Source organism: Lissotriton vulgaris, chromosome 1_1 (genome assembly GCF_964263255.1).
Source record: "Lissotriton vulgaris chromosome 1_1, aLisVul1.2, whole genome shotgun sequence".
NCBI classification, from domain to species: domain Eukaryota; kingdom Metazoa; phylum Chordata; class Amphibia; order Caudata; family Salamandridae; genus Lissotriton; species Lissotriton vulgaris.
This window is the reverse complement of record NC_141685.1, coordinates 1014484859-1014512222: the sequence shown is the minus strand read 5'-3', so window position 1 is coordinate 1014512222 and position 27364 is coordinate 1014484859. Positions and strand designations below refer to the sequence as shown.

Genomic DNA, 27364 nt, shown 5'->3' with positions numbered 1-27364 from the left:
GAACCTGCAGGCCTTGAGGGATCCCTCAAGCTCCTGGCTGTCTCTACGTGCAAGGCCGCAACGATCCCGAGCCCGGTTGAGAGGAAGGTCCCGGGAGTGGTCGCAGAGTGTGAGATCCTCGTTGCACTTGAACTAGTCTGGTCATTTGGGTAAATCACACCACAAGAGGAAGTTGAAAAGGTCTTCGGCTTCTTGTCCATCGTCTTACGAGACAAGGGAGCGTTGACATTTGAGGCTTGGCTACATGGTAGAGCCAGTCTCTAGGCCGTCTCCGTGCCTCCCAGAGTTTCCAGGGGCCGGAGCAAGCCCAGCCACTTAAAATAATTTTATGAGGCTATGCCTTCGGGCCTGTGGGTTCAGGAAGGGCCCATGCTGGCCGCTCCAGCCTGGCCACTTGGATCCACACTTGGATCCGAACCAGCGCCAGTTGTGCCACCTTGACCTTCCACAGTGCTGATGCAGGCGCTGTCCCCATTCTCATCCCCACTCTGACATGGAGCCTGAGGGGCGTCGCCCAATGCCGACTGGATCCATGTTTTCCAGGCCAGAGCTTGAGTCCTATTCTTATGGTCTAGGATTTGGGGAGGAATGGGAGGGTCACTAGACCCCGAAAAATAGTAGCCTATGACACAAACATGGACAGGTGTAAGAATCTGTCGGAAGCCAGCGGACTCAATACTTCAGATGCTGGCATTCTTTCTCCCCCTACCTTGGCTACAGAGGAGGGGGGTCATTTGCAATGGTGTTTAGGAGGGCGGCAGTGGTCCTGGACCTTAGCTTGCCCTCGTTGGCAGTCAAGACTAAGATTTTGACAGAAGTGTTTCAACCTGGAGTGTCCTATGAACGGCTTCTCCAGTTTAATGAAGCGGTTATTGAAGTCCTGCTTGTAACTTGGTCCAAGCCCAACACTGGGGCTCATGTGAACAGGACTAATGCCCGCCGCCACTGCCCCATCCCAGGGGACCCAACTTCCTCACGCACAACCCTACTCCAGAGAGCTTGGTGGTCCAAGCCTCCATTTTTCACGTAAATCCTGGCGCATTCCAATGGCACCACCAGATCTAGAATCCAAGAGGCTGTGCAACTTAGGCAAGAAGGTTTTCTTCCTCCAGCCTGACACTGCCGTCTGTGACCACTGCATTCCCACTCTCTGTGGAATACGGTTGTGCAGGTGCTGCCAATGGTCTGTACTTTTGCAGGCGGTTGTCGACCGAAGGGACGCTATGGACTAGACACCACTGAATCACTGGGCAGAGTTGTTTTGTCTACAGTGCCCAGCGCCTCCCCTCGTTGAGGATGACTGGTTTTTCTGGGGATGTCCAAGCGCTTACGGGCATGCCGTTTGGCTCCTTTCTCCTGTCTCTTCAGTACCACAGACCTCGTGGGTTGGGCAGCCAAAAGTCAGGCAAGTCCACCGGCAACCACAGCCTCCAAACATTTATAGTTTGCCCTCTTACCATCATGTTTAAACAGACAACGTTGTCTTAACAGGTAATATTCATAGACTATTATGTAAAATGTACACAACAATTACAGAAAGAAGGAAGCAAGGAGACGTTAATGATTCACTACGGTCTGGTGTGCATGGAAGAGAATCATGTGTTAACCAAGAGAGGCTGGAGTGGAGGCAAAAGCGTCCAGGTCGACAATTAGTCCAAAGGGAGGCTTGTTAGCTCCAAAGGGAACCAAAGTCAGGGTGAAGGCGTCTGGAACCAGTAGAGAAGTATCCCAAGGTGCGATAACTCTGGAGTAAATCCGGCTTGCATCTGGAATAATCGGGACCTACCAGCAAATGGGAGAACTTTCCCGGTTCCAGCAATGACATGCATACGAATTGCGTCATGGGTACCCAGTGGGAGGCAGGATCCACCTGCCCCACTGACTGTCCATCACAGACCGGTGGGTTTTGCAGATCGCCCCAAGGGGCTATCACTCCCCTTCATGACTACCCCTTTCTCCATGCCACCTGCTTGTAACAGAATTACAGAGGACCACCTATCTCTTCTCCGCCAGGAAGTGACTGCTCTCTTAGCCAAGGGAACCATAGATAGGGTGCTCATACCAGAAGTAGGTTGTGGTTGCTAATCTCGCTAATTTATGGTGCCCAAGAAGGACAAAGCCCTACCCCTTATCCTAGACTTGCGCCCTCTCAATTTCTTCCTCAAGGAGAAGTTCAAAATGCTCACACTCGCTCATTTCTAGTCTGCCCTGGAGCTAGGAGACTGGATGATAGTTAGGCATGCAGGACTCAGATTTCCACATTCCCTTCCTGCCTGCCCACAGGCGTTACCTGTGATTCATGGTGAGCCACAAGCACTTTGTTTGCTGTGCTCTCTTTTGGCCTTACTAGCGCCCCTTGGTTGTTCACCAAGGTGATGGCAATGGTTGCAGCTCATCTACGGAGATCAGGGGTGCCAGTCTTTCCCTATTGTGACGACTGGCTGTTCTCTCCCACTTCCAAACTGCGGCGGACCTTCTGCATTTACTGAGGTTCACTATCAACGTGCCGAAATCACACCCAACTCCCTCTCTTACGCTCCCTTTCATTGGAGCGGTTCTGGACATGGTGCATTTGCAGGCATATCTTCTCGAATGGCGAGTCCAGGGTTCGAGGCATGTGGGCTGCTGAATTCATATCTGTGCATAAATCGCCGCCTAGTGTTGGGTCCGAATGATCGCACATTGTTGTCCTGGAAGAGTCTTCGAAGTATCGCGAGATAGGTGGCTCCTCCCCTGGACTTCAGTGCGCATGGGCATCGACTCCATCCTCAGATTGTTTTTTTCCGCCATTGGGTTCAGATGTATATTGGTTCCTCTAGTTGGAATCGGTAAAAAACTTTCTTAAGGCCTAAAGGTCTTTAGTTTTCTTCGCCGGTATAGTCTTGCGTTCGGTGCCTGATTCTTCCTGCTCGGTTCCGAGCCGGATTCCAGAGAACCGCGTGCTTTCGGCGCGGAGGGCTCAGTCGACGCCACAGACCCTATCGACTGATCATCATGGAACGGAGCCCGTTCAAGAGATGTCCCGTGTGCAACTCCAAGTACCCCCACATCGACGTCCACCCGGTGTGCAACAAGTGTCTGTCGCCGGATCATGATGAAGCCAGTTGCATGGCTTGTTCCCGTTTCAGATCAAAGAAGACGCTTAAGAATCGACGAGCTGCGCGCCAGGAGGCCCAGCACACTGCACCGGCGCCTGTGGACATCTTCGATGCTGGGGATGATGAGGGAGCTGACCGGGAAGTTGGTGAAAACCTGTCGAATCCCGCGTCTGAGGTAGATTATAACTACGACGCGGACGCTGAACTGTTCGAACCGGAAGAAGTCGTTGACTAGATAGGAGACGACGACGGGCCTTTGGGGCCATGGAAGATAGCTCGAGCGAGAAGCAATGCACACAAACTGACATTGGGGCCATAGCGCTTCAACAGGCTCAGGTCGAGTGATCGCCACTAGGCCTTACCCAAGATCTTACAATGGGTTCTACGGCCACGCCTTCGGACATTACTATTGAGCCGCACCCTGCAAAATCGAAACCAACGGTCTCGACGCAAGCGAAAGCACTGGTGCCCCCTCGAAACCGAAAGTGCACATTACTTTAGTCGGATCGAAGGCCTCGGAGCCGACGAAGCAGAAGGGTGTTGTCGATCCGAAGACACAGGTCAAGGGCGTCGAGACGAAGTCTGCCACGACAAAGTCTGCCACGCCGAAGACAAAGGTCAAAGTGGTTGAGCCGAGTAAATCGGCGCCGAAGACGGTCGACACCAACAAAGGACTCGGTGATCCGAAGGTTCTCGAGACTCCGCGTCAACAAGACAAGGCCAAGAGCGGCACGACCCACGAGTCCACGTCTAGTGGTGCCTCGAAGGATCCCATCGACTCGGCGCGGCCGTCCGCCGCTTTTCCAAAGCAGGTGGCGGACTCCCTCAAGCCCATCAAGGAAAAGGCCTCGACTGTCGGCCCGAAAAATCCTACACCTTCGAAGCCGGTCGAGAAACCTCACAAAGCGTCGGCGCCCATTCACTTCACGTTGCCGCCGAAAGTGGCGCCGAAGGCTTTCACCCCTAGGATGGGCGCCAGCGTGCCCGAGAAGGTACCCTCGTGCCGAAGTAGACGACAGTGGTCCCAACCTTAAAGCATCGACAATCTTCGTTGGAAGAACAACAAGAACACTTCATCGATGTCGAACGGGCAGACTTTCCCTCCACAAACGGAAAATTGCCCCGGAACAGCCAATGGAGTCCTACAAAATTCCTTTAAAGAAAAAGGATTCCACTTCAACTCCTGTTCTTGTGGAACCACTTTCTCCACATGGCCATGATGTGTCACCCACTTACTCTGACGTGGACGCTGGGGAAGGTGATGATGAGGATGAGTACAGCTATCCTGTCTACACAGACCCTGAAGATACCAATGAACCCTGGGCAGCTGGCACTGACCCAGGTGATCCTCACTCTGCCCCAGACACTCAACTCTATGCTGTGAAAACGTCGCCTACAGAGGATTCAGCGGCGTTTAATGCCCTCATTGAACGGGCGGCTAAAAATCATGACGTCCAGCTCCATGCTGACCCCATTGAAGTGGACTTTCTTTTTGACACCTATTCCGTCTCAGAGAAAACTGTCAAGACTCTGCCTATGTTGAAGGGTGTCTTGAAACATGCTGGGGAGATATTTAAAGAGATTACCAGAGCCAGGGTGATAAACCCTAGGATTGAGAAGAAGTACAAACCGGCGCCTACTGACCCAACTTACATCAAGGGACAGTTACCTTTGGACTCTCTTGTTGTTTCAAATGCCCGGAAGAGGGCTTATTCTCAGACAACGGGTGATGCTCCTCCCCCAGATAAAGAATCTAAGATGTTTGAGGCATCGGGGAAAAGGGTGGCAGCCCAAGCGGCCAATATCTGGCGCATTTCAAATACACAAGCACTTCTAGCGAGGTATGACAGGGCACACTATGACACACTGGAGACCCTGTTGCAGCACCTGCCAGACGAATACAAGGAGGCAGCTGAGATGCTCATCCAAGAGAGGAAGCTAATATCCAATGCTTCTATTAAATGTGCGCTAGGCGCGGCTGACACCGCGGCCAGAGCTGTCAACACTAGCGTCATGCTGAGACGACATGCCTGGCTCAGAATCTCAGGATTTAAGCCAGAGATCCAGACCACCATTCATAATCAAACAGTAAACCCTGATCACTTGTTTGGCCCAGAGGTGGACACCACCTTGGAAAAGATAAAGAAGGACACTGAAACTGCTAAGTCCATGGGGGCCTTGCAGTCCCAGCAATTCAGGGGTGGTTCTTTTAGTCGCTCAAGCACTAGAGGTGTTTCCAGAGGCCAGCTCTCCCAAACCACGCAGTACTATAAAGGCAACACACAGTCCACATACACCAAACAAAGTCGAGGTGAATATCGTGGGAACAGCGCCAAAGGCAGGGGTCGTGGAAACAACAACTCCAGACCCTCTGCCACCAACAAACAGTGACGCCTTGTCACTGCCCCCAGACCACGCAACACCGGTCGGGGGGAGACTTCAACGGTTCCTGCCAGTCTGGAAATCCATCACCACAGACAGGTGGGTCACACAGCTCATACAGTACGGTTATTGTCTGGAGTTAACATCCACTCCACCCAACATGCCTCCAAGACACCGTCCTATGTCCAACGAGCACTTGCACTTATTGCAGCAGGAGGTACTCGTCATGCTACAAAAAGGGGCAATCGAGCTCGTGCCTGTAGAAGAAAGAGGCACAGGAGTTTACTCACTGTACTTCTTGATACCAAAAAAGGACGGGTCCCTCAGACCCATACTGGACCTCAGACCCCTCAATCAGTACATCCTATCGGAGCACTTTCACATGCTGACCCTGCAGCAAGTACTCCCGTTGCTCAGTCAGGGGGATTTTCTCGCAACTTTAGACCTAAAAGATGCGTATTTTCACATTCCGCTGCACCCGTCACACAAAAAATACCTCCGGTTCACCATCCAAAACCAACATTACCAGTTCAAGGTTATGCCTTTCGGGGTCACCACGGCACCCAGGGTGTTTACCAAGTGCCTGGCGACAGTGGCAGCGCACCTAAGGAGACAAAACATTCATGTCTACCCTTATCTGGACGACTGGCTCGTCCAGGCAAAGTCGGCCCAGCAGTGTGCCGCCCACATGTCCCACACCATTCACCTTCTTCACGATCTGGGATTCTCACTGAATTACCCAGTCCCTCCTGCAACCCGCCCACATACGGCAGTATCTGGGTGCGACGATAAATACTCTGGCAGCCACAGCACAGCCAAATTCAGTGAGGGTCAACAGCATTCAATCGCTGATACAAAGATTCAGACCTCAACACTCGCTTCCAGCGCGAGTGTTCATGCAGTTGATAGGCATGATGGCCTCCTACATCTCCATAGTCCCGCACGCGAGACTACATATGCGTCCGCTTCAGGAGTGCTTAGCACGTCAGTGGACTCAGGCTCCCGGACAGTTGAAAGACCTAGTGTTGGTGAGCGGTCGGGCATACAACTCTCTGCATTGGTGAAATCCACGAAAACTTTGCAAGGGACGACCGTTCCAAGAGCCTGTGCCACAGATCATCCTGACGACGGACGCTTCTCTCCACGGATGGGGAGCTCATGTACTCCATTACACTGTGCAGGGACTATGTACACCACAGCAAAGGAAGATGCACATCAATGTTCTGGAACTGATGGCGATCTTCATGGCACTAAAAGCCTTCAAAGTACATCTGTGCAGCAAGGTCGTGTTGATCCGGACGGACAACATGACGGCGATGTGCTACATTCAGAAGCAGGGAGGAACACACTCTCCACAGCTGTCTCATCTGGCTCAGAGCATGTGGAAGTGGGTCATTCAGAGAAACATCTTCCTCATGGCAGAACACCTCCCAGGCAAAGACAATCAGATGGCGGACCTGCTCAGCAGGTACAGCTACCAAATGCACGAGTGGGAGATACATCCATCAGTACTCCACCCGTACTTCCAAATGTGGGGTCATCCAGAGATAGACCAGTTCGCCACAAAGGAGAACGCAAAATGCCAAAGCTTTGCCGCCAGGTTTACACACCCACAGTCGCAAGGCAATGCGATATGGATGAACTGGTCAGGCAAATTTGCGTACGCTTTTCCCCCAGCACCTCTAACACCGCTGGCGGCACGCAAGCTGAAGCAGCACTCGATGACTCTCATCCTGGTTGCTCCAACGTGGGCTCGCCAACCATGGTACACCACGTTTCTGGAACTGTCTGTGGTACTGCATCAAAGGCTGCGCCTCACACCCAGGCTTTTGACGCAGAGCGATGGCGACATTCAGCATCCAAATCCGCAACAGCTCAACCTGGCGATCTGGCTCCTGAGGTCTTGGAGTTTGGCTACCTCAACTTACCTCCTGACTGTATGGACAGCATCCGGGAGGCAAGGAAGCCCACCACCAGAGCATGCTATGCGGCGAAGTGGAAGCGCTTTGTCATTTATTGTGCAGGCCACAACATTAACCCGCTGGATGCATCTATTCAAAACATCATTTGTTATCTCTTACATTTGTACAAATGTAATCTGACCTATGCTTCCATTCGCATACATTTATCCGCAATGGCTGCTTACCTCCAAAACAGACAGCACCTCTCACTTTTCAGGGTGCCTGCCATTAAAGCCTTTCTGGAAGGACTCAAACGAGTCATTCCTCCGCGGACGCCACCAGCTCCGGAGTGGAATTCAACGTGGTCCTCACCAAGCTGATGGGTCCCCCTTTTGAACCACTGCATTCCTGCGAGCTTCAATTCTTGACATGGAAAGTGGCTTTCCTTATAGCGATTACGTCGCTACGACGAGTTAGTGAACTCCAAGCACTAACTATCCAAGAGCCATTTATTCAAATTCATTCTAACAGGATGGTGCTTCGCACTAACCGTAAATTCCTTCCTAAGGTAGTGTCTCAGTTCCATGTGCACTCCAAACAGCAGGCAGCTGTAGGGCAGGCTGTTCTAAAAACACTTTTCCAATCTGCTGCAGCTGGCACGGGCGGCCGCCGTTAATGGAGGGACTGCTATGTATTCTATGCACAGATATGAATTCAGCAGCCCACATGCCTCGAACCGAATATGCTACTTACCAGTATGCATCTGTTCTTGGCATGTAGGGCTGCTGACATTCATATCGCCGGGGCCGCTGTACCCTGCGGCGCCGGGCCAGAGGGCACCGGCGGTGTCGGGATCGTGGAGCCCTGTGGCGCCGGGCCCGAAGGCGCCGTCGAGGCCGAAGCACCCGACGGTGTCTGGGTCGTAGCCCCCGACCCACTAGGGCCCCCAGACGGGTTCACTGGGCCCGAAGGCGCCGCGGAACCCGTCGGAGGAGAAAGGGACCTCATGGCCATGAGGAAACGCTCGATCTCCGGCGTCGCGTTCAGCCCAGGGACCGGGGGGTATGGAGCCGAACGCGGCGCCCGCGACTCCCGAGGAGCCGCGTGGGCGGTGTCACCCGAACCCCCGGCCGCATCGTGCGAGCGTCGGGGGGAGCCAGAAGAGCGATGATGTCTCTTCGACTTCTTAGGTTTCTTACCTGACGACTTGGACCCGGAGGAGTGGCGCCGACTCCCGGAGCTGTGACAGCTCCGTCCCTGTGACCTGTCCCTCGACCTTCCGTGGGACCGGGACCGGGACCTCACACGGCGCGGGGCCGACTGGCGGATTTCGAGTCGCCTGCGGGACCGCTCCCACCTGGCCTTCCTCGAAAGGGCCCGACAGTCGGAGCAGGCCTCGTCGTCATGGTCAACGCCCAAACACATCCGGCACAAGCGGTGGGGATCAGTGACCGACATGGTACGGTCGCACTAGTCGCAATGCTTGAATCCGGGCATCCCTAACGGCACCTTCGGAGTCGTAAAGACTTCGAGACGGATCAAAAGATCACAAAAGTTTAGTCAAAAAGTGACTAGGGAACTGCTCTTTCCAGATCTGCGCTGGCTGGCGCGGAAAAAAGAACTGACGTCAGCACGCGGAGGCGGCGTCTAAGTACTCCGACGTCATCACAGCGCCCACGACGCAGACGACGGACGCGGAGCCGCAGACGACGCCTACCGACGCGCAAGGGTACTGCTACGCAAAACTTTCCGGATCCAGTCTGACGCCTGGGGATATTCTAAGGTAAGGAATCTATCACGAACTAATGTCTCTTACAGATATATCGTTACACAAGTAGTAACTTGTGCTTCAAGCAAGCCTGGCTGAAGACGGCTGGAATGCCAGAAACCGGTCCCAGAAAGCTTGTTTCCGGTCCACGGAAGGCATGGCTTGGCAGTTCGGGCAGGACTGTTCCCATGAGGCACAGGGTCAGACTGATTTGCATATGGCCATGTCTGAACTGGGGTGGCAGAGTGGGCTAAAGAACGGTGATGGATTAAACCCAGATCCGTTGACTGGGTGTGAGTGTTTGATTGGTTCAGATGCTCCGTCCATCACCACCCCCTTTTGTACCATCCTGAGCTGTTGAGCATGGCCATCGGTTTGCCAATCAGGCTGCCCCTTTGGGAGGATCTTCTGTCGCAGGAGCAGGGGAGGGTCCTCCACCTGAACCTGTCCAGGCTCCGCCTTCTTGCTTCTAGATTGAGCTGCAAATGTTTACAGCTTTTGACCTTTCTCCCAAAGTCTGCAATGTGATCTTGGCAACCAGGCATCCCTCCACTAAGACAGTATACGGCTGTCGTTGGGGAAAATTTGTAGCATGGTCCACAGAAAGACAGATCGATTTTCCCTTTCGGCCCCCTTTCTCAGATTCTTCTCTTCATTCTTTCTCTTGCCCAGAAGGGCCCTGCTCTGGACACTCTCAAAGTTATCTTTCTGCTAGTTTCAGCATTTCTGCAGTTGCCTGACTAGCCATCCCTCTTGAAATCCCCTATTGTAAATAGATTTTTGAAAGGGTTGAAACATTTAATTCCACCCTCTCCACTCATTATGCCCCAGTGGGTCCACACTCTTGTCCTTACTTTCTTTGTGTGCTCCTTTTGACCCTTTGCACAATTGTCCTCTCAGGCTTCTTACCATCAATACTGCCTTCCTTGTGGCTATAACATCGGCCCGGAGGGTCAGCGAGCTTTCGGCTTTGTCATCCATGCCTCCTTACTTGAACATCTACCCTGACAAACTGGTGCTTTGTACGAGAGCTTCCTTTCTACCGAAAGTGGTCACTCCTCTTCATTTAGGCCAATCCATCATTCTAACTGCTTTTTATGCTCCGTCTCATCCCTCCAAGGAAGAGGAGCGACTTGACCATCTAGACCCAAAAAGAGCATTGTCGTTCTATGTTGAAAGCACACGAGAGGTCCAGGTAGACGACCAACTCTTCGTGGGGTATGTCAAAGTGAAGCAAGGACCAGCCATGCAGAAGCGGACCATCTCCCGATGAATCGTGCTCTTTAGAAAGATCTGCTACGCTTTTCTGCATGGTTGCCCCCACTTTGTGCTGAATTGCTGACGTACTTGACAGAGTGTGCCCTGGGCTCCTGCTAATCAGATCCCCAGGGCCTATGTTCTTTCCCTAAAACTGAATTGAAGCCTAAACCGAATTGCATCTCTGGCAATGACCAGAAAAGGCCTCTAAGGGCTGCAGCACTTATTGTGCCACCCTTGGAGGTCCTGTAACCCTTCATTCACACACTGCATTTGCAGGCTGCGTATTTTGGTGCAGAACAAAGTGAAAAGTCGACATGGCGCACATCTGTGTCCCATGCCTACAACCCACTGCCCTGGCATAGGTCAGTCACCCCTCTGGCTGGGTGCACTATAACAGTGGCGAGGGTACAGGTGCATGAGCCCTATACCCCTACATTGTCTGAGTCCATTCCTAGACATTGTAAGTGCAGTGCATTTTAAGAGTATATGGTGCTGGGAGTTTGTCATTACGAACTCCACAGCACCATAATGGCTACACTGAAAACAGAGAAGTTTGGTATCAAACTTCTCAGCACATTAATCCCACACTGATGCCAGTGTGGGATTTAATGAAAAATGCACACAGAGGGCATCTTAGAGATGCTTCCTGAAAACTAACCTACCACTAGTGTCCAGGCTGAGTGGCTGCTTTCAGCTGCCACCACCAGACATGTTTCTGGACCCCTGTGTCGATAGCCTGCTGCTCTCTGGAGCCTGAGACAATGCACATCCTGGGACAAGGTGCCAAGCCTCCTCCCCCAGGATGGGCAGGGTTCACGAAGGGGAAGCTTCAAAGGCTTGCCGCCTTTGTGAGCTTCCCCTGGCCACTTGCTGCTCTCAGCATCTGTTCCCCACTGGTTCTGACCCCCATTTTGGCGGGAGAACCGGGTGTAAAAACAAGTGAGGAAGAGGTGTGTGCCCACCTCTGCCAACTCAACCCCTCAGGTGGGCGAGGCGAGGTACAACTCTCAGTCCATGCCATCTTGAAGATGGTGGGACTCCGCCAACCAGGGACAGGCTTATGCCTCCCTCCCACTGGAGGGTGGCATAGTAGGGGGGTGTACCCACCCCAGGGAAGGGACCCTTTGGTCCCTTCCTTTTACCTACCTGTAACACCCCTAAATCGAGTATTATGGGGCACCCCTGAACCTTGCTTTCTCAGACAAGAACCTGCAACAAGAAGAGAAGGAAGGACAGAACAGCTGTGCAGCAGATAACAAGAGGAAGACTTCCACTCTCCTGGCCCCAGCACTACCGGTCTGTCTCCCCCTCCAACCTGCTCCTGGGAAATCAGTGTGTCCTGCAGCCAGCAACCTCAAAAACCCCGTAGGACCTGCCTGCCTTCAACTCCAAAGACTGTCTCTCGTGAACACTGGATTTGTTCATCTGCAACCTTTGGCCTTGGCTGGAAACCGCGAATCCTCGCCACTGTGCACCCGCCGTCCACGGCCCAAGCTTGAGTGGGCAAACACCATGAGGTCACCCCAGCGATCCTGACCCGAGATCTGGCGACCCCTGACCAGCCTCAGGCCTCCAGCCGACGCCTGCAGTCTAAATCCAAAAGGCCCCCCTTAACCACGACCAGGAGCTAGTAAGAAGATCCGACCCCAAAAGGCACCCTGCACTCAACACCCCACAGCCTGGTGTGCCCAATCAGACTGTGCCTAACCAACCCCTACCTTCCCAACTTGCCTCTCCAAGGAGTGGTCGCACCCAGATGACCTTCATCCCCAAGACTGCAGTGTCTCTGTAAACCGGAGGTTCCCCATTGAAAACAGGGCGTCCGACGTCGAAACAGCACCCGGCCACCCTAGTGCCGCTGAGGGTGCACCTTTGGTGCTAATTTGTTTTCCCATTTGCCCTGAGCTAAAGTCCAGGAGCTTTGCTCCCACAACCCAGTGGCCTGCTTGCCAGCAGCCACCAACCGGAGGCCCGCTATCCCCCATTGGATAACATTGGGCCTCAGCACTCTGCAACCGACCTCTCTAGTGCAGCTGAGGGTGTAACAAGAGTGCATCCTTGACCCTGGGGGAACCCCGAGTCTACCCCCAGAACCTCAACTCCCACTACCAAATACTTACCTCAGAACAGATAACACTGTTTTCCTCCATGGGATAACATTGACTGTTTTTGGAGTGTGGAGTGTGGAGTTTAAGAAACTAAAGACATTCTTTAAAATTCCATAATCTAACTAAAACGATATTACTTACCTGTTTTCAGTAAATGGCCCAGAGTAGTAGCTAGGCATACTACTCTGTGTAATCTCAAAAGTTACTTACCTGCTATTTTACTGAAAAGCCTATTTAAGTCCATGTACTGCATTCACTAAGTATTGCATTTCTCCATCCATACTGCAAATCGAATCAGAGTACATATACAATTATCATTCAAACTGTATTTCAATTGCATTACTACTGTAAAGTACTTATTGCTTACCTGTGCCAGGCTTGCGTGGTTCTAGAAAATAAAATAACTAAAAGAATATTTTTATACAAAAACAATTGATCTGAAGTTCAGTCTTTGAGGGTGTGAATTCATTTGCTGACTGAGTGTATATACAACATATGCTTAACACTGCCCTCTGATACTGCCTTACTTCTCTACCCCACTGCCACAAATAGAGAGTATGGTTCTATCTTACTTTACCTCTACCTACCTTTGAGCTTCCACTGGACTCTGTGCACACTATGCCTCACTTTGGTATGGTATATATAGAGCCACCCTCCTACGTGCGTTGGCCAAAAAGCAATGCTCTGAGGGCTTGCTTGCCCATTTCACCAGAGCTAAAGCAGCAACCACTGCAATAGCACGTGGATTTCTGATCCTGGATATCTGCCAGGCAGCAATGTGGGATTCCTTGCCCACACTCACAAAACACTACTGCTGGGACAGTTGGGTCTGTCGGGAGAGGCACTTTCCCCCATTTGGTCCTGCAGGATTTCCTCGTATGAAATTTGTCCACAGACCTACTTCCGGAGAGGTATTACTTGGGTATCTATTTAAAAGGTAATATCTGCGACTTTAAGTTTTTATCCGATGAGCAAGCTACTTACCTTCGGTAACGCCTTATCTGGTAGAGACTCTTTCTCTAGCTGCAGATTCCTTACCGTCCAAAAATCCCACCCACCCTCCCTGACAGGATTTCGAAGGACCGGCCTTTCACAGCCCTAGTTTTTCGCAACAGTGGTCCGTGTTGTTTGTGGCTCCGTACTCCTGGGATGGAAAGTTGCGCTGGGTTGGTGCCTATCATGCACTTCACTTCCCAGTGCGGAAGATGCCGACAACATGACACTACCTACCAGCGTCGGGGGTACTGCTTGAGGAAATATTTCCGGATCCAGTCTGATGTCTGGAGATAATTCAAACAATAAGGCATCTGCGGCTAGATAGTCTCTACCAAATAACGTGTTACCAAAGGTAAATAACTTCTTGAAAGTGAGGTCGGTTTTAGGCAACACCTGCCCTTTTGTCTTTCCACAATTGCAACTTCAGAAAGGCTGATGACCGCCATCTTCCAAGAGCTTCCAATTCATCATGCGCTGAGCTTTGATGACATACATTGTATGGCAGGCATAGCATGCATGATCAGTGCAATTCCTGAAAGGGATGGATGGTGTTAGATTTTTAGACCTAAGGTAGAGTGAAAAATTATTGGCATGCTCTTCAGTGGCCAGAATGTTTTTGGTAAGAATGTAGACAAGACCCTGTAAGCAATAAAAAAAAGACACCTAGACCACAGGATCACTGCAGACTTGTTGATCCAACAAATACAGGTGCCAGTATCGCAGATTTTTCCACCCAGGATCCAGTTTACATTAGATGTAGGTATTATGGATCTCCGTGTTCTTTCTTGCACTCGGATGATTTATTTTGATAAATGTTTTGTACACTCTAAATCACACACTTAGGTTGTCTGCCCCGGATATGGTGCACTATGCGTAATGTTTATTTCTACATTTTCTTACATTCTCCGATTGCTTGTTATCTCTGAAAGCCTTCTCTGATTATACTCCTAAAACAATGCATGAAAAGTTTAGTTTGACATACTTTTTCTTCAAATATTCCTATTTTCCATCCTCTGCATGCCTTCAGTTTCAGAGTATAGCCTCCTCTCAGTCCGGCATCAATCTTTCCTATTGTAATTCTTCATTCTGATGGATACATCTGCCTGTGGATTCCCCACCTTTTAAATTACCCCCATGAGCAGCATTCCACAGAAACTTTTCTCCTCAGCTTTCCCACGTCAACGAAGGGTATCACAATGAAACGGCCCGCACGTGACATCATCGCAGCCATAAGGTGACCTAGTCTGCCTTTTTTCCCAGGGCTCTCCGTTTCTGGGAGTTTCTTTGTTGCAAGTCTTCAGGTCCTTGTAGCAGCAACCATGGCTACTCAAAGGACCTCCGGATTCAAGCCATGCAGGGAATGTGGGGATCATATGTCTATTACTGACCCTCATGAGGACTGTTTGTGGTGTCTCGTCGGAGCACGATGATGGAGAGTGTTCGTCATGCAGGCGCATGAACCACAAGCCTTTGAAGGAGAGGGAGCCCAAATTGTTCATTGCCAAACCCAAGAAACAAAAAAGGGGTCGAAGAAGGTCGAGGTCCTGGTCTAAGTCACCGACTCTGCATACCTCTCAGTCGTCCAGGAAGCATAAGAAGATGTGGCGCCATTGGTCTCTGCATCGCTCGTCGAAAGATGAGATGCTGAAGTCTGTGTCTCCGGCTCCATCGGAAGGACGAAGTCTCTCCGGCTCCTTCTCTTGAGTTGTCTCTGGTCCAGTCTCCGGCTCTGAGAGCAGTGACTCAACCGGTGCCAAGAGAAGCAACACGTCCACTGTTGCCATCCACTCCACCTCTGGCTCCAAGCTCTCCGGGGCCACAACCGGAGCCAAATGTGATGTCTCCTAGAGTGGTCTTGGGGCTGGCTGTACCGGATCCAGGGTATCCTACCATCCCAACTTCAGGTACGGATCCATTGCATTTTCTGAATGCTATGTTCCGCTTGTTCGACCAGAGCGGCAAACGCTACTCGTGCGCCGGATTGCCCCATGGGTCCACTGGCATACTCCCTGGGTGGTTTCCCACCTCAGTCCCTCATGCACCTTTTATGCCAATGGCTCCTGGGAGTTGCCCTCTCCCGATGCCAAGATTTTCGACGCCAGTGCAATCTCTGGAGGGACGATTGCCCCTGGGCGGAACTTCCCCGGCACCGTCTGGTTCCTAACCGGCGCAACCTCGGCCGGTGTCGACTACTGTCCTGGTAGACAATCCTTCGACTTCGATCCTGAAGTCACTGTCGCCGCGTTTGGCGCCTCCACTGCCGGTTCCAAGGATGAGATCTAAAAGAAGCACTGAGATTGATGAAAGATGAGGAGTGCCAAGAGCATCATAAGGAGGCTGAGGAAGGGGAGATTGTGGACCCTAATCAGGATTTCGAAGGTCTGCAGGAAGCTCTCATCTCCAAGAGGTCTTCCAACGCAGGAGGGGACTTTTATCACTCTTTGATCTGGAAGGCAGCAGATCTGCTGGAGTTGACTCTGCCCAAAGCAGATTTGAAGTATAATATTTTGACGGAGATGCTCCATTCCCCTTCTGTTTCCGAGCCTTTTCTCCCTTTCAATTAGGCTTTGACTGAGCTGATCCTTGATATGTGCCAGAAGCCGATGACTACTCCTGCGGTGTGCAGGTTGGTAGCGAGGAGGTATAAGGTTGCTCCAGGGGATCTGCTTTACTGTCCACTCACCCATCACCGGAAAGTTTGGCCGTCCAGGCTTCGTGCTCCTCGAAGTAGTCTTCAGTGTCATTCTCATTTACACTGGCAGATAGAAAGTCCAACCGCATGGAGCAATCAGCGTAGAAGGTGTTCTCTTCAGGCAGTGTGGCTCTTCAGTCAACTAATGCTACTTGCCTTTTGGATCGCTATATCCATGCTCTTATGAACTCTGCAAGGAAAGTGCTCCAGAAACTACCGAAGGACGTTCAAGGCCATTTTTAGGAGGTTTTTTCGGATGCTCAAGCTGTGGCCCGCCAGGTCATACAATCTGGTCTGGACACTGCCGACTCAGCGGCCAGGGTGATGGGTACATGCTTGGCGACCAGGAGACACGCTTGTGTTCGGGATTCTCCCCTGATGTCCAGGCTACCCTGTTAGACCTGCCTTACAACAGATCTCGCCGATTTGGGGCTGATCCGGACTCGGCGCTGCAGCGATTTAAAGACAGTAGAGCCACTGCAAGATCTTTAGGTCTTCAGTCTCTGTCCAGAGGCTTTAGATATCGCAAGTTTCGTGGTTTTGGCAGGACCCTATCCTTTCTTGCCAGACTGCAGCTGCAACAGTAGGCAAATCCCCTGTACAGATCTTACAGGGGAAAGGGCACAGGTAGTCTGCGGTGTGCAGCATGTCTCCTATTCCTCCTCCTCCTCTTCTGCCCCTCCAGCAGGTGCGGCAGGGAAGCAGCTCTAGCTCTGCCATCCTAGAGCATGCTTGTCCCGTTGAGGACGGGTGTCCCATTTTCTACAACATTGGAGTTCTGTTAATTCAAATCTCTGGGTGTTGAACATCGTAGCAGGAGTTTCCCTCTCCTTACACTTCCCATCAGGGTCTGTGCTCGGAAGAGCACCTTCTGATTCTCAAGCAGGAGGTTCTGTCATTACAGCAAAAAGGTGTGATCCAGGTGGTTCCGGAGCAGGAAAGGGTTTAGGGATGCTACTCCCAGTACTTCCTGATTCCCAAAAAGGACGGTGGCTTGAGGTTGATCCTAGACCTCAGGGTCATGATTTCAAGAAATTTAAGATGTTGACCCTGGCTCGGGTTCTTCTTGCGCTGCAGAAGGAATACTGGATGGTGTTCGATTTGCAAGATGAGGAAGGGAATGTGAAAATACGCAAGTCGCATCGGAAGTATCTTCGTGTTATGGTGGAGTCTCAACACTACCAGTTTCCAGGCCTACTATTTGGTCTTACTTACGCACCTCGGGTCTTCACAAAGATGATAGCGGTGGTAGCAGCACATTTCAGAAGATCAGGGGTTCCTGTTTTCCCTTATCTAGACGACTGGCTGCTCAAAGCGAAGTCGCCAGAGATGGTGCTGCATCATTTGAAAGTAACAACGCAATTGCTGTTCAACTTGGTGTTTTTAATAAATGTACCTAAATCTCACCTGGTGCCCTCTCAGCGCAACCTATTCATAGGGGGCAGTACTGGACAATACTGAAAGTTGTACATTCCCTCCACTACAGAGGATTCAAGGCATCCAGACTATGATCCCGCTTTTTCAGAATGGAGCGGCTGTTCCAGTCCTGAAGGTTCTGTTCCCTTCCTGCATGCTGTTGGTCAATCATGCACGGTGGCATATGAGGGCTCTCTAGTGGTGCCTCCAGAGGCAGTGGTTTCAACATAACGGAAATCGGGCACAGGTGATCAGAATATCCAGAGACACGGCAGCAGAATTGTTATGGTTGAGTGTTCCAGGCAATCTGTCTCAAGGGAAGCCGCTTCAACCTCCTTCTCCGATAGCCACAGTGGTGACGGATGCCTCCACTCTAGGGTGGGGGCTCATCTGGGGGATCTGGAGGTCAAAGGCTTTTGGTCTCCAGATAAGAGATTGTTTCACATCAATCTCCTGTAATTCCGGCCGATAGGTTGGGCTCTCAAGGCCTTTCTTCCCTCCCAATCAACAAGCAGGGAGGAGTGGTGTTGTATCTTCTTTGCGGAGAGGCTCTGTGACTCTGGTCCTGTGCTCAGGACCATCGGATTTGCATGATCGCAGATCTGGCTGGAGAGCTGAATGTTTGTGCGAACAGTCTCAGTTGCCAGTACTCAGCCGTTCACGAGTGGCGTCGCCATCCAGAGGTGGTCCTTCACATTTTCAGGATGTGGGGGTTTGCCCTGTTGGACCACTTTGCCACTCGCAAGCATGTACTGCCTGTCTTGGTGCAGTCTCCACTAACCGACGTGAGCGTTGGGAGACGTGTTTCAGTTAGATTGGAGCTCACAGCTTCTTTACACGTTTCATCCCATACTCTTGATTCCTCAAGTTCTGAGGAAGATTTGCCAAGACTGGGCCCATGTCATATTGGTCGCTCCGGATTGGCCACAATGGGGTGTGGTACACAGACCTCCTTTCCCTCTCATCCCACCCTCCGCTGTGTCTCCCTCTCAGAGAAGACCTCTTCTCGCAGTCACTGGGGCAGGTTCTACATCCCCACTTCCAGAGCCTGCACCTTCATGCCTGGAGATTGAACGGGGCAGCCGGAGTTCTTTCTCTCTTCCACCGGATGTAATATTATCCACCAAATCGGTCTATTCTGGTAGGTGGGCCAGGTTTGTTAAATAGTGTGGAGATAGATCAATGTATCCTTTGCAGGCGACATGTTGGCATTGTCTGCTTTTCTCTGTTTACCAGATCAACTCTCTTTAAGTCTCCTATAGTGATGAGATTTAATATAGGTCTCACAAATAGGTTTCCTTCCACTCCCTCTGTCATGCATCAATGGGATTTAAATTTGGATCTCACTTTCTTAATGGGTTCGCCCTTTGAACCTTTACATAGTGGTCCCTTAAGGTTGTTAGCGTTTAAGACCATATTTGTGGTTACAATCACTCTGCTAGGAGGGTGAGTGAGTTGCAAGCTCTTAGCTCCTAGCCTCCATTTACATCATTCCATGTGGATAAGATGGTTTTTAGGACCAGAGCTGCTTTCCTGCCTAAGGTGGTCACTACTTTCCACCTTGGTAATTATATCACTTTACCCATTTTCTACCTTCCCCCTCATCCTTCTAAGGAGGAGGAGACGCTTCATCGCCTGGACCCTAAGAGGGCTGTCTGCTTCTACTTAGACAGGACCAAGGACTTCAAGTTGGACAACCAACTCTTCTTCAGATATGTGGGCAAGATGAAGGGCAAGGCTGTCCGCAAGAGACCACTGTCTGGGTGGATCTTCCTCTGTATCAAGATATGCTACGCCTTGGCAAAGAAGGAGCCTCCTGAAGCTATTCAAGCTCATGCTACCAGAAATAAGTCCTCTTTTTTAGCTTTAGCTAGAGGTGTCTCTGTGGTAGACATCTGCAAGGTGGCAACTTGGGCCTCCCTCCCTCCACACTTTTACGAAGCACAATTGCTTAGATTTGGAGGTGAGGAGGGGCGGCCAATTTGCACAATCTGTGCTACAGGATTTTTTGGTAGAGGTAGGCAGGCATCCTCGGCCAGTAGCGGGACTGCTTGGTGATTCAATTCAAAAGGTGAGGAATCCACATGCAGATGTATCCATCAGAAGAATAAGTTACTTATCTTTGGTAATGCTTTTTCTGGTGGATACAGTATCTGTCTGTGGACCTCACTGAACCACCCGCCTGCCTGCTTATACCGAAAAATAATCAATTCATGTCTTATGTGATTTATTGTTGAAATCATGTGATGCTTGACTCTAGAAATGTCTATGATGAGAAATTTTCAGTTTTGACTAGGTTTGTATACTGTGTATACTTGTGAAAATGTTGTTGGTTCGCCTCGAAGGCACATTAGAAGTGGGTAGAACGGACGTTAGCACGCTGACATGGTCTTCTTTTGGCTCCGATGACGTCACGCAGAGTCGCGTGCAGAGCCGTTCGATTGTGACTTTCCTATTGACGTGGGAGAGCTGACGAGAAACGTTTTCGTGGAATGCTGTGCATTGGGGTAATTCAAAAGGTGAGAAATCCTCAGGCAGATACTGTATCCACAAGAAAAAGCATTCCTGGAGGTAAGTAACTTATTTGTTGGCTGATACTTCATTTAATAGATCACAACCTCTCCTCTGTAAAACCCTATCCTAACATTACCTAATGTCCGCCACACTATCCATCAACTGAATCCACATGGCCCCACTAATGACTAAACCTAACTGGTTTCATATAATCTATCACAAAGTAACTGTAGTAAATACATGCACTTTTTTCTTGATAGCACAAGAGTAATCTGAATAACTATCACATTAACTCTTGGGTTCCAGAGCTGTTTGCTCCCCATAAAGCACTTCACCAGGGGTAGTAAGCAGAATATAAATCCAATTACATTGGGGATCGTGACGATGTGGTGATAATCACCACCAAATGAAGGAGGTGCTTAAGTGGTGGAAAATAAAATACCATATATTCAGAGGTCAAAATGTATTCCACATCAAACTGCAAGTGCTCATAATGTCAGATGGTTCATTGTTTGATTGGGAGCCCTTGTAAATAACCAGCACATCAGTTGCCTTTGAATAAGGCAGGAGTCATCTTTGTTTTTTTATCGACCTGCTTAAGCTCAAGCTTAGGGCAAACTGACTAATTCTGAAGGTGTTTCTCCCAAACGTTAAGAATTTCACAGGCCGTGATACATTCATATAACACCATTGTGAAGTACTATTTTCGCAAGCAGGAAGGTACAAGGTTTCTTCTGTTATTCCAAAAAGCGCAAACTATGGCAACGATCTCTCCAGCACAGCATTGGTGGGTCTTCAGAACACGTGCCAGGTTTCAGAACAAATAGCTGGATCTTCTGAGCAGAAATAACTCAATCACAAAATGGAATTAAACAGTGGGCAATTGGAGTTGATAGTCCAAAGGTGGGGAAGACACCTTTGGGACATGTTCCAACAGACCAGTACTCAAGGACAGCGTATCTCTGGCTAAAAATCCTAAGTTCAGTCTTAAGATGCCTGTCTTTTGATTTACATCAGACAATGTTTGCTGAATTTTTGTTTTCCAAACAATGGCCCAGCAGCTGAGAGCTCTTCACTTTGTAGTTGTTAAAAGATCCCTTGCAAAAGATGAAGGACTTTTGTTGTTCTGACCAATTTTTCAAATCCCTTGAATAGGGGGCAACATGTAATGAACCAAACACTCTCCATATCAGGTGTTTCATGTAAAATTCAGGCCAAGATATCTATGAAAAGACCATTATCTGGAACTGTTAGAACACACTCAACAAAGGATATGGCAGCCATAGCGCTGTTTGGGGGAGTCTTTCAAGACCATCTGTTACTCAGAAATATAGAGAATGATGCAAGCTTTCGTAAAGCATTACTGCTTCAATGTTGAATCCAAAAAAGAAGAAACCGTGGGACAGGCAGGGCTCCAGAACCTGTTCTTTTAAGGTGATCATCATTCTGGCCTATCACTGTTTTTAGCGCTGCTATGCTGATCTTGATTCAAGCGTCAAAATCAATGATGGGTCTAATGCCGGAAAAGAAAAGGAGCGCCTTATCTGTAACTTCGGGTTCTCCAGCATTCCTAACTTTCATACATTCACATGCAAATTCTCCTCTTTTGATGAGGTTTTCCCTGCTTTACCTACACTGTCATGAGCTAGAAAATCTGGCAGTTGGGGCCTTATTGGTTGAAGTTCGGTTCATACAGTGAGGTGGAATGGTTGCATGTAGTTTATGGCATTTTTCAATGTTGAATATAATGGTATAGTGGTTACCAAAGGTTCTCGCCCAGACAACTGAGAATCCTTCAAGCATGTGGGTCTGTGAAAAGTACCAGTGCTAGAGAACCTAAAATACAGGAAACTTGTTTTCTTGTGAGGAGCTTAAAATACTTACTACTTTCATAAGACACAAGTGGCAAGGATTGGTGGGTATGGTATTTTAACATATTTTCCAAGGACAGAAAGGTCTTGGTGATAACGTGTTTATTAGCAGTGCACATTTGCAACTGGAATATCTATTTTAGGGAACCAGGCAGCTGCAGAGGTTTCTCATGTGTCCAACCCACAACATAAGTGCGACCTTTAAGGTATTAAAGCACAGTTGGTTTTGATTAATCTTTTGTGAAGTTGCCAGAGAATGCTGAGTTATTAAGAGGCGTTATGTAAATGTGATTTTATTAGCATATAAGTGAAATTTTAAGTTACTATGCTGGAATGTAGCATTTCTTCAGCGATTTGATACCATGTGTTCAAACAAGGGTATGCAAGCTCTGGATGCGCGGGTTTAAATAATGGAGTCAAGCCATCCTTTGTGAAATGTACAAATGTCAATGAACATTATATTCCTATTTGTAATATTTTGTAATAATACCTATTGTTACATTTGGCTCATGGGCATAATAGCTGTGATCTAACTGGACTTTTCAATTTTGTTTTCCTGTTTTGTTTCTCAGTTTAAGATTATGATCACAAAAGTTCTCTTTGCTGATTTCTGCCTGGCCTGGATGGTGGATCGGACCCTTCAGTTTCTTTTGGGGAGCTCTAAGCTCAGAGTGCCTTCCTGAGACGAGGTTTAATAAGACTAATACCCCACTGATCCAGTGGACAGTAGTATCGCTGACCAGCATTGGGTACTCAGTGTGCAAATAAAAAAGGTGCTGTTGCCAGATGAACTGCGTTCTTAGCCAAGATCCATGAACATGTTTCTGCTGCAGGATGCCTGGAAAAGACTTGAACACATGGGAACTCCGAATTAAAAAATTTAATGAAATTCCTTGCGGAACACCATTCAGACTTTTGTTTCTAGGATACGACAGACTGAGTTGTTGAAATTATTTTTTTCTATTGAACACACTTTTGAAGAAGTGTCAAAAGAATTTGGTAAATAAACAGCATCAGTGTATTTTACTTGTGCCAATAGTTATTTGCCATCAGTTTTGCAAAATGAGCAACTTTCTGAAAAACCTCTTTGGAGTAAAAGACACAACCAGTTAAGGCATAGTTTCATTTTGGTAACACTGCCAGACTTTGTAAGACTGACCCTATGCTGGTATACCTCAGTCCGTAAACGAAATGATGGCTTACTTCAAAGCAGCACATTGACCTTCTAATAAGAATACCTAATGCATATTCGTATTTTCAAATCATTTTTCTTTTAGGTCCATTCCACACATAAAGGGTTTCCATTCAGGTTTTATTTTGTAATTGTGTGCGTTTTTCAGGTAGGAAAAGATGCCCCTTCATGTCTTTGCAAATATAGCTCTAGAATTTCAATTCTTACTCAGTTTTGTTAAAACTTTACATCTTGATACTTCATGGTAAGCTTTCTTTGAGGAATACAGTGCTTGTAAGGACTAAAACTTTCTGCATCTTTGGATCTTCATTGATAGTCACAAACACTAGAATAATTCCATGCTGCCTGCGTGGACCCGGGAGCACTTTAAAATTATATATAATCAATTTCAAAGTTCCATGGGGCGTTAATGTCCATCTGATTTCATGTTGATAAAGCTCGCTGTGATCACCTAATATAAGCTAAATTTCATTTTCTGTGAGAATATGGTGACTGAATACTGATTTCAAACCTGCATTGCAGCATTTTGCTCAGGAAGGTTAAAAGTATGAAGAAGAGAAAAAGAATTGTATGTCCCTTTAAAAATCCCCGAACGTTCTCTACCCACAGTGCACCCTACTGGCGTTGTGCCTCAGAGACCAGCTCATGTGAGCTGGATCTTGAGTTCTTGTGAGGTTTTGAACCTCAGTTTTTTTCTCAAGTATAACTGTGATATTTTGATATAACCGCTTTTGTCAACGTATTTCAACCCTTGAGGCAAAAAAATTCTGATTCCTGTGAGGTTTTTTCTTCAAAATGCCTTCCTTTTTCCAGGAGTGTACTTCTTGTGGGTGGAAAAATATAGTGTCTAACCCCCCACAAAGTACGTGTGGGGTGGCTCCCAAAGAACCACACAGTGAAAGACTGTAACCTCTTCTGTACGGTGTCCAAGCATCTGCTTATATTTTGAGAAGGCATCAGAATGAGGGGTCTCGTAGAAAATTAGGAAGGCATGATGAAAAGAAGACTGAAGAGAACTTCTTCTCAAGTACCTCTGAAAAACAGCCTGTCAACAGACTCCCACAGAGAGGTAATCTAAAGATAAATCCTCAAAAAGACATCAACATCCTTGTGGCTTGTGGTTGAAAGTATCATCCCAAACTCGTTCACCTTCAAATGGAAGATCAACTTCACTCAAACTACTTCAAGAAGAAGAGTCAGGATTGTCGTTGTAAAACAGCATCATTTGACATTGAGCAAAGAATGAACAATGGCATAGAAGGCCATACTATCGGGTACAGTCAAGGATTTCAACCTTGAGCGAACAGACAATAAACATTGTTCACTATCTCCATCAATGTCGAGGAGGTTGAGCTTCACCCAAACTATGTTGTGACCACCATCTTCGTCTGTAGTATCACTACATTCTTCTATTTCGCTACTATTGCTCCATATATCTTCTCAAATGAGTGGTAATACACCAAGATTTTCATCTTCACTTTCTGCTACTACACATAAAAAGAAATTTGACTACCAGAGCCGATCTCTACACCCTCAAAACCAATCACGTCAGATCCTCACCCTCTGCCTGTCAGACCATTTAAACCAATAATGTCCTTTGAAGATCTACTAGAAGAGCCTCTGCAGCCTCTAAACCCATCTCTGAAAATGGGTTCAAAGCAAACATCAATGTCACCAATAATGAAAAGAAGACAGACTCCAACTTCATCTCGAAGTCTTTCCCCAGAAAGGAAAAGACCCAGATCTCCTAAGATCAATAACCTAGTCATATGACTCTACTTCATATATTCTGACCTCACCAGCTGCTTCCCCCATCTAGATCATTGCCTGTGGATGACATTACCACCTTCCAAGAGGTCCTGGTTAGAGGGGCTACTTAATGTAATATTCCTTTAGATGCTCCTCAACCTACTGTTTCTGTCATACTTGAAACATTACAAAATAGAGCAGCCCTCTAAGCTTCTTTTACCATTATTTCCTGGCTTACTTTAAATGGCTGAGAACACCTGCCACGGTTAAAGCAGCAGCACTAAGATTGTTCAAAAAATCTACATTGCCTCAGCATGACCCTGAATTTTTTTAATCTGAACCAAAACTGGGCTTTATTGTGACCTCTGTGAGGCAAAGACTTGCTTCAGCCACAAAAAAATGCAAAGCCTGTAGTGTGAGAGAGTAAATGCATAGTCTGTTGGATGAAAAGTATGTGGTACCGCTGTTTTATGAATGCAAGTGCCATATCCCTTCTTGGTCCATATCAAAGTGAGATATGTGAGGTAATGCGATCTTTCACCAAAGATCTACAGGAACATTGCATAGAAATTGATGTCCAACCAAATAATTAGTGCTACTGTATAGTCAACCGATATAGCTGCAACAGGATAATTCCATGGCATATCCATAAGAAGCTTTCATGACTGCAGCTAACAAATCTCAAACCAGATGTACAATTGAAAATCATGAATCTCCCCTTTTCTGGAAATTTTATTTGGCCAGCACTAAGAGGAGGAATTTCAAAAGGTGACATGTGGCATGGACATTAAAATCAGTGGGTCTAGAGGAACGGACGAAATTCTTTTGATCACAATACAGATTGAGAGATAGTGGATTTTACCACTGGAGGGTTCAAACCCCTCATTGGCCGTTCATTCAGCTACAGCAGTACCCCCAAAGTCAGAGATATGAGTTCCAACGTCTTTCATCTAACCCAAGGATAATTCAGACGACATCTCCATCTTCAAGAGGAATACAGTCATCTGGTATAAGACCGTGATGGCATAATGACCCCCACCTCTGTTACACACTCAGGTGGGGAGAGAAGCATTCTTTCACATGGCAATGTGGTCAGTAATCACAAAAGACAAATTGCTGCTAAATATTGTAGATTGTGGTTATTTTCTACATTTCAAATCCTCTCCACTTCTGCTTCCACCAAACCCAATTGCAATGCACCAACTTATTCTACTCTGTAAGAAAACATCTATCCTGTTTACAAAACAATAAATCAAGCGGTCTAGGATTATAATCCAAATATTTTCTCGTAATGAAAAAAGGACCAAGAAAAAAATTAATACCCCTATTAGATCTGGGATACACAAATGAATCAAAAAATAAAAAATTCTGAAGGTAGCCCTTCATCAAATCTCCCCAAACCGAGGAGAAAGAGTGGATGTATGCAGTAGATCTACAAGATACTTATTTGCACATTCCTATAGCCCAGCCCCACAGAAAGGTTCTTCGATTCCTATTAGGAAACGTGCAGTATCAATACACAGTTCTTCCGTCCGCCCTGAAGTTTGAACCACTCCTGCTCTCATAATACATACCCATACCAGTTGCTCACCTAAGAAGAAAAGGAATATTCATCTATTACCTATACGGCTGGCCATTAAAGGCTCACATTCCACAAAAGGTAAGGAAGGAAAATTTGGTGACTGTAAGGCTATTGAACAGAATAAGTTTCCAGATCAACTACCAGAAATAGATATCTGCACCAACTTAGAGGGTCTTATTTAGGAGCAACTTTGAAGGCAAGAGTTATCCTTCAGAGGAGAGTGTTTCTTCTGTCTGTGAAAAATGTCATGTCCTCAGTTTCACTCCTCATCCAACTGCTAACTCATCTAAATCATCCAACAGTCACCCTTCTAGTATCGAACGCCTCTTAAACATTGTCCTGAACGCAAGATTCCATACGAGACCTCTTCAGCAACGCCTAGAAGAACAATGGTGTCAACAAGAAAATAGTTGGGAAGACGGATTGACTTACTAAAGCAACAAAACCATCACTTTCCATGGTGATGCAAAAGTCACAAGTTGCCTTTTCTAAAACAACTTCAAACTCCAGTCATAACAGATGCTGCACTTAACTAGTTGGTGGGGGGGGGGGGGGGGGGGCTCACCTGCAGGGTCTAACAATTCAAGGACAGTGGTCAAAAAGAAAATAAACATATTACTTCTATTACTCAGAGCCGTCCAACTAGCTCTAAAAGCCTTTCTCACATCTCTAACAGTATGAAGGACATTTCAGATAGAGAAAACACTAACCCCATGCCCCCATAAACCGATAAGGAGGCACCAGATCCAGAACTCTGTCAATACAGGTTCAATCAGTTCGGAATTGGGCTATATCCAACAACCTCAACTTAGCAGAACTGCTCATTCTGAGGAGA

General features: G+C 48.1%; 1 protein-coding gene across 1 annotated transcript in view; it reads left to right on the top strand.

The window, feature by feature from the left end:
• The window catches only part of ATP13A1 (ATPase 13A1), a 446812-nt gene extending 423785 nt beyond the window's left edge, over positions 1-23027 (top strand). Inside the window, exon 26 of the mRNA XM_086961461.1 lies at positions 22579-23027. Coding sequence (XP_086817587.1) covers positions 22579-22689 — 111 coding nt within the window. The 3' untranslated portion in view covers positions 22690-23027. The remainder of the gene's footprint in view (positions 1-22578) is intronic.
• The last annotated feature ends 4337 nt before the right edge of the window (positions 23028-27364 follow it).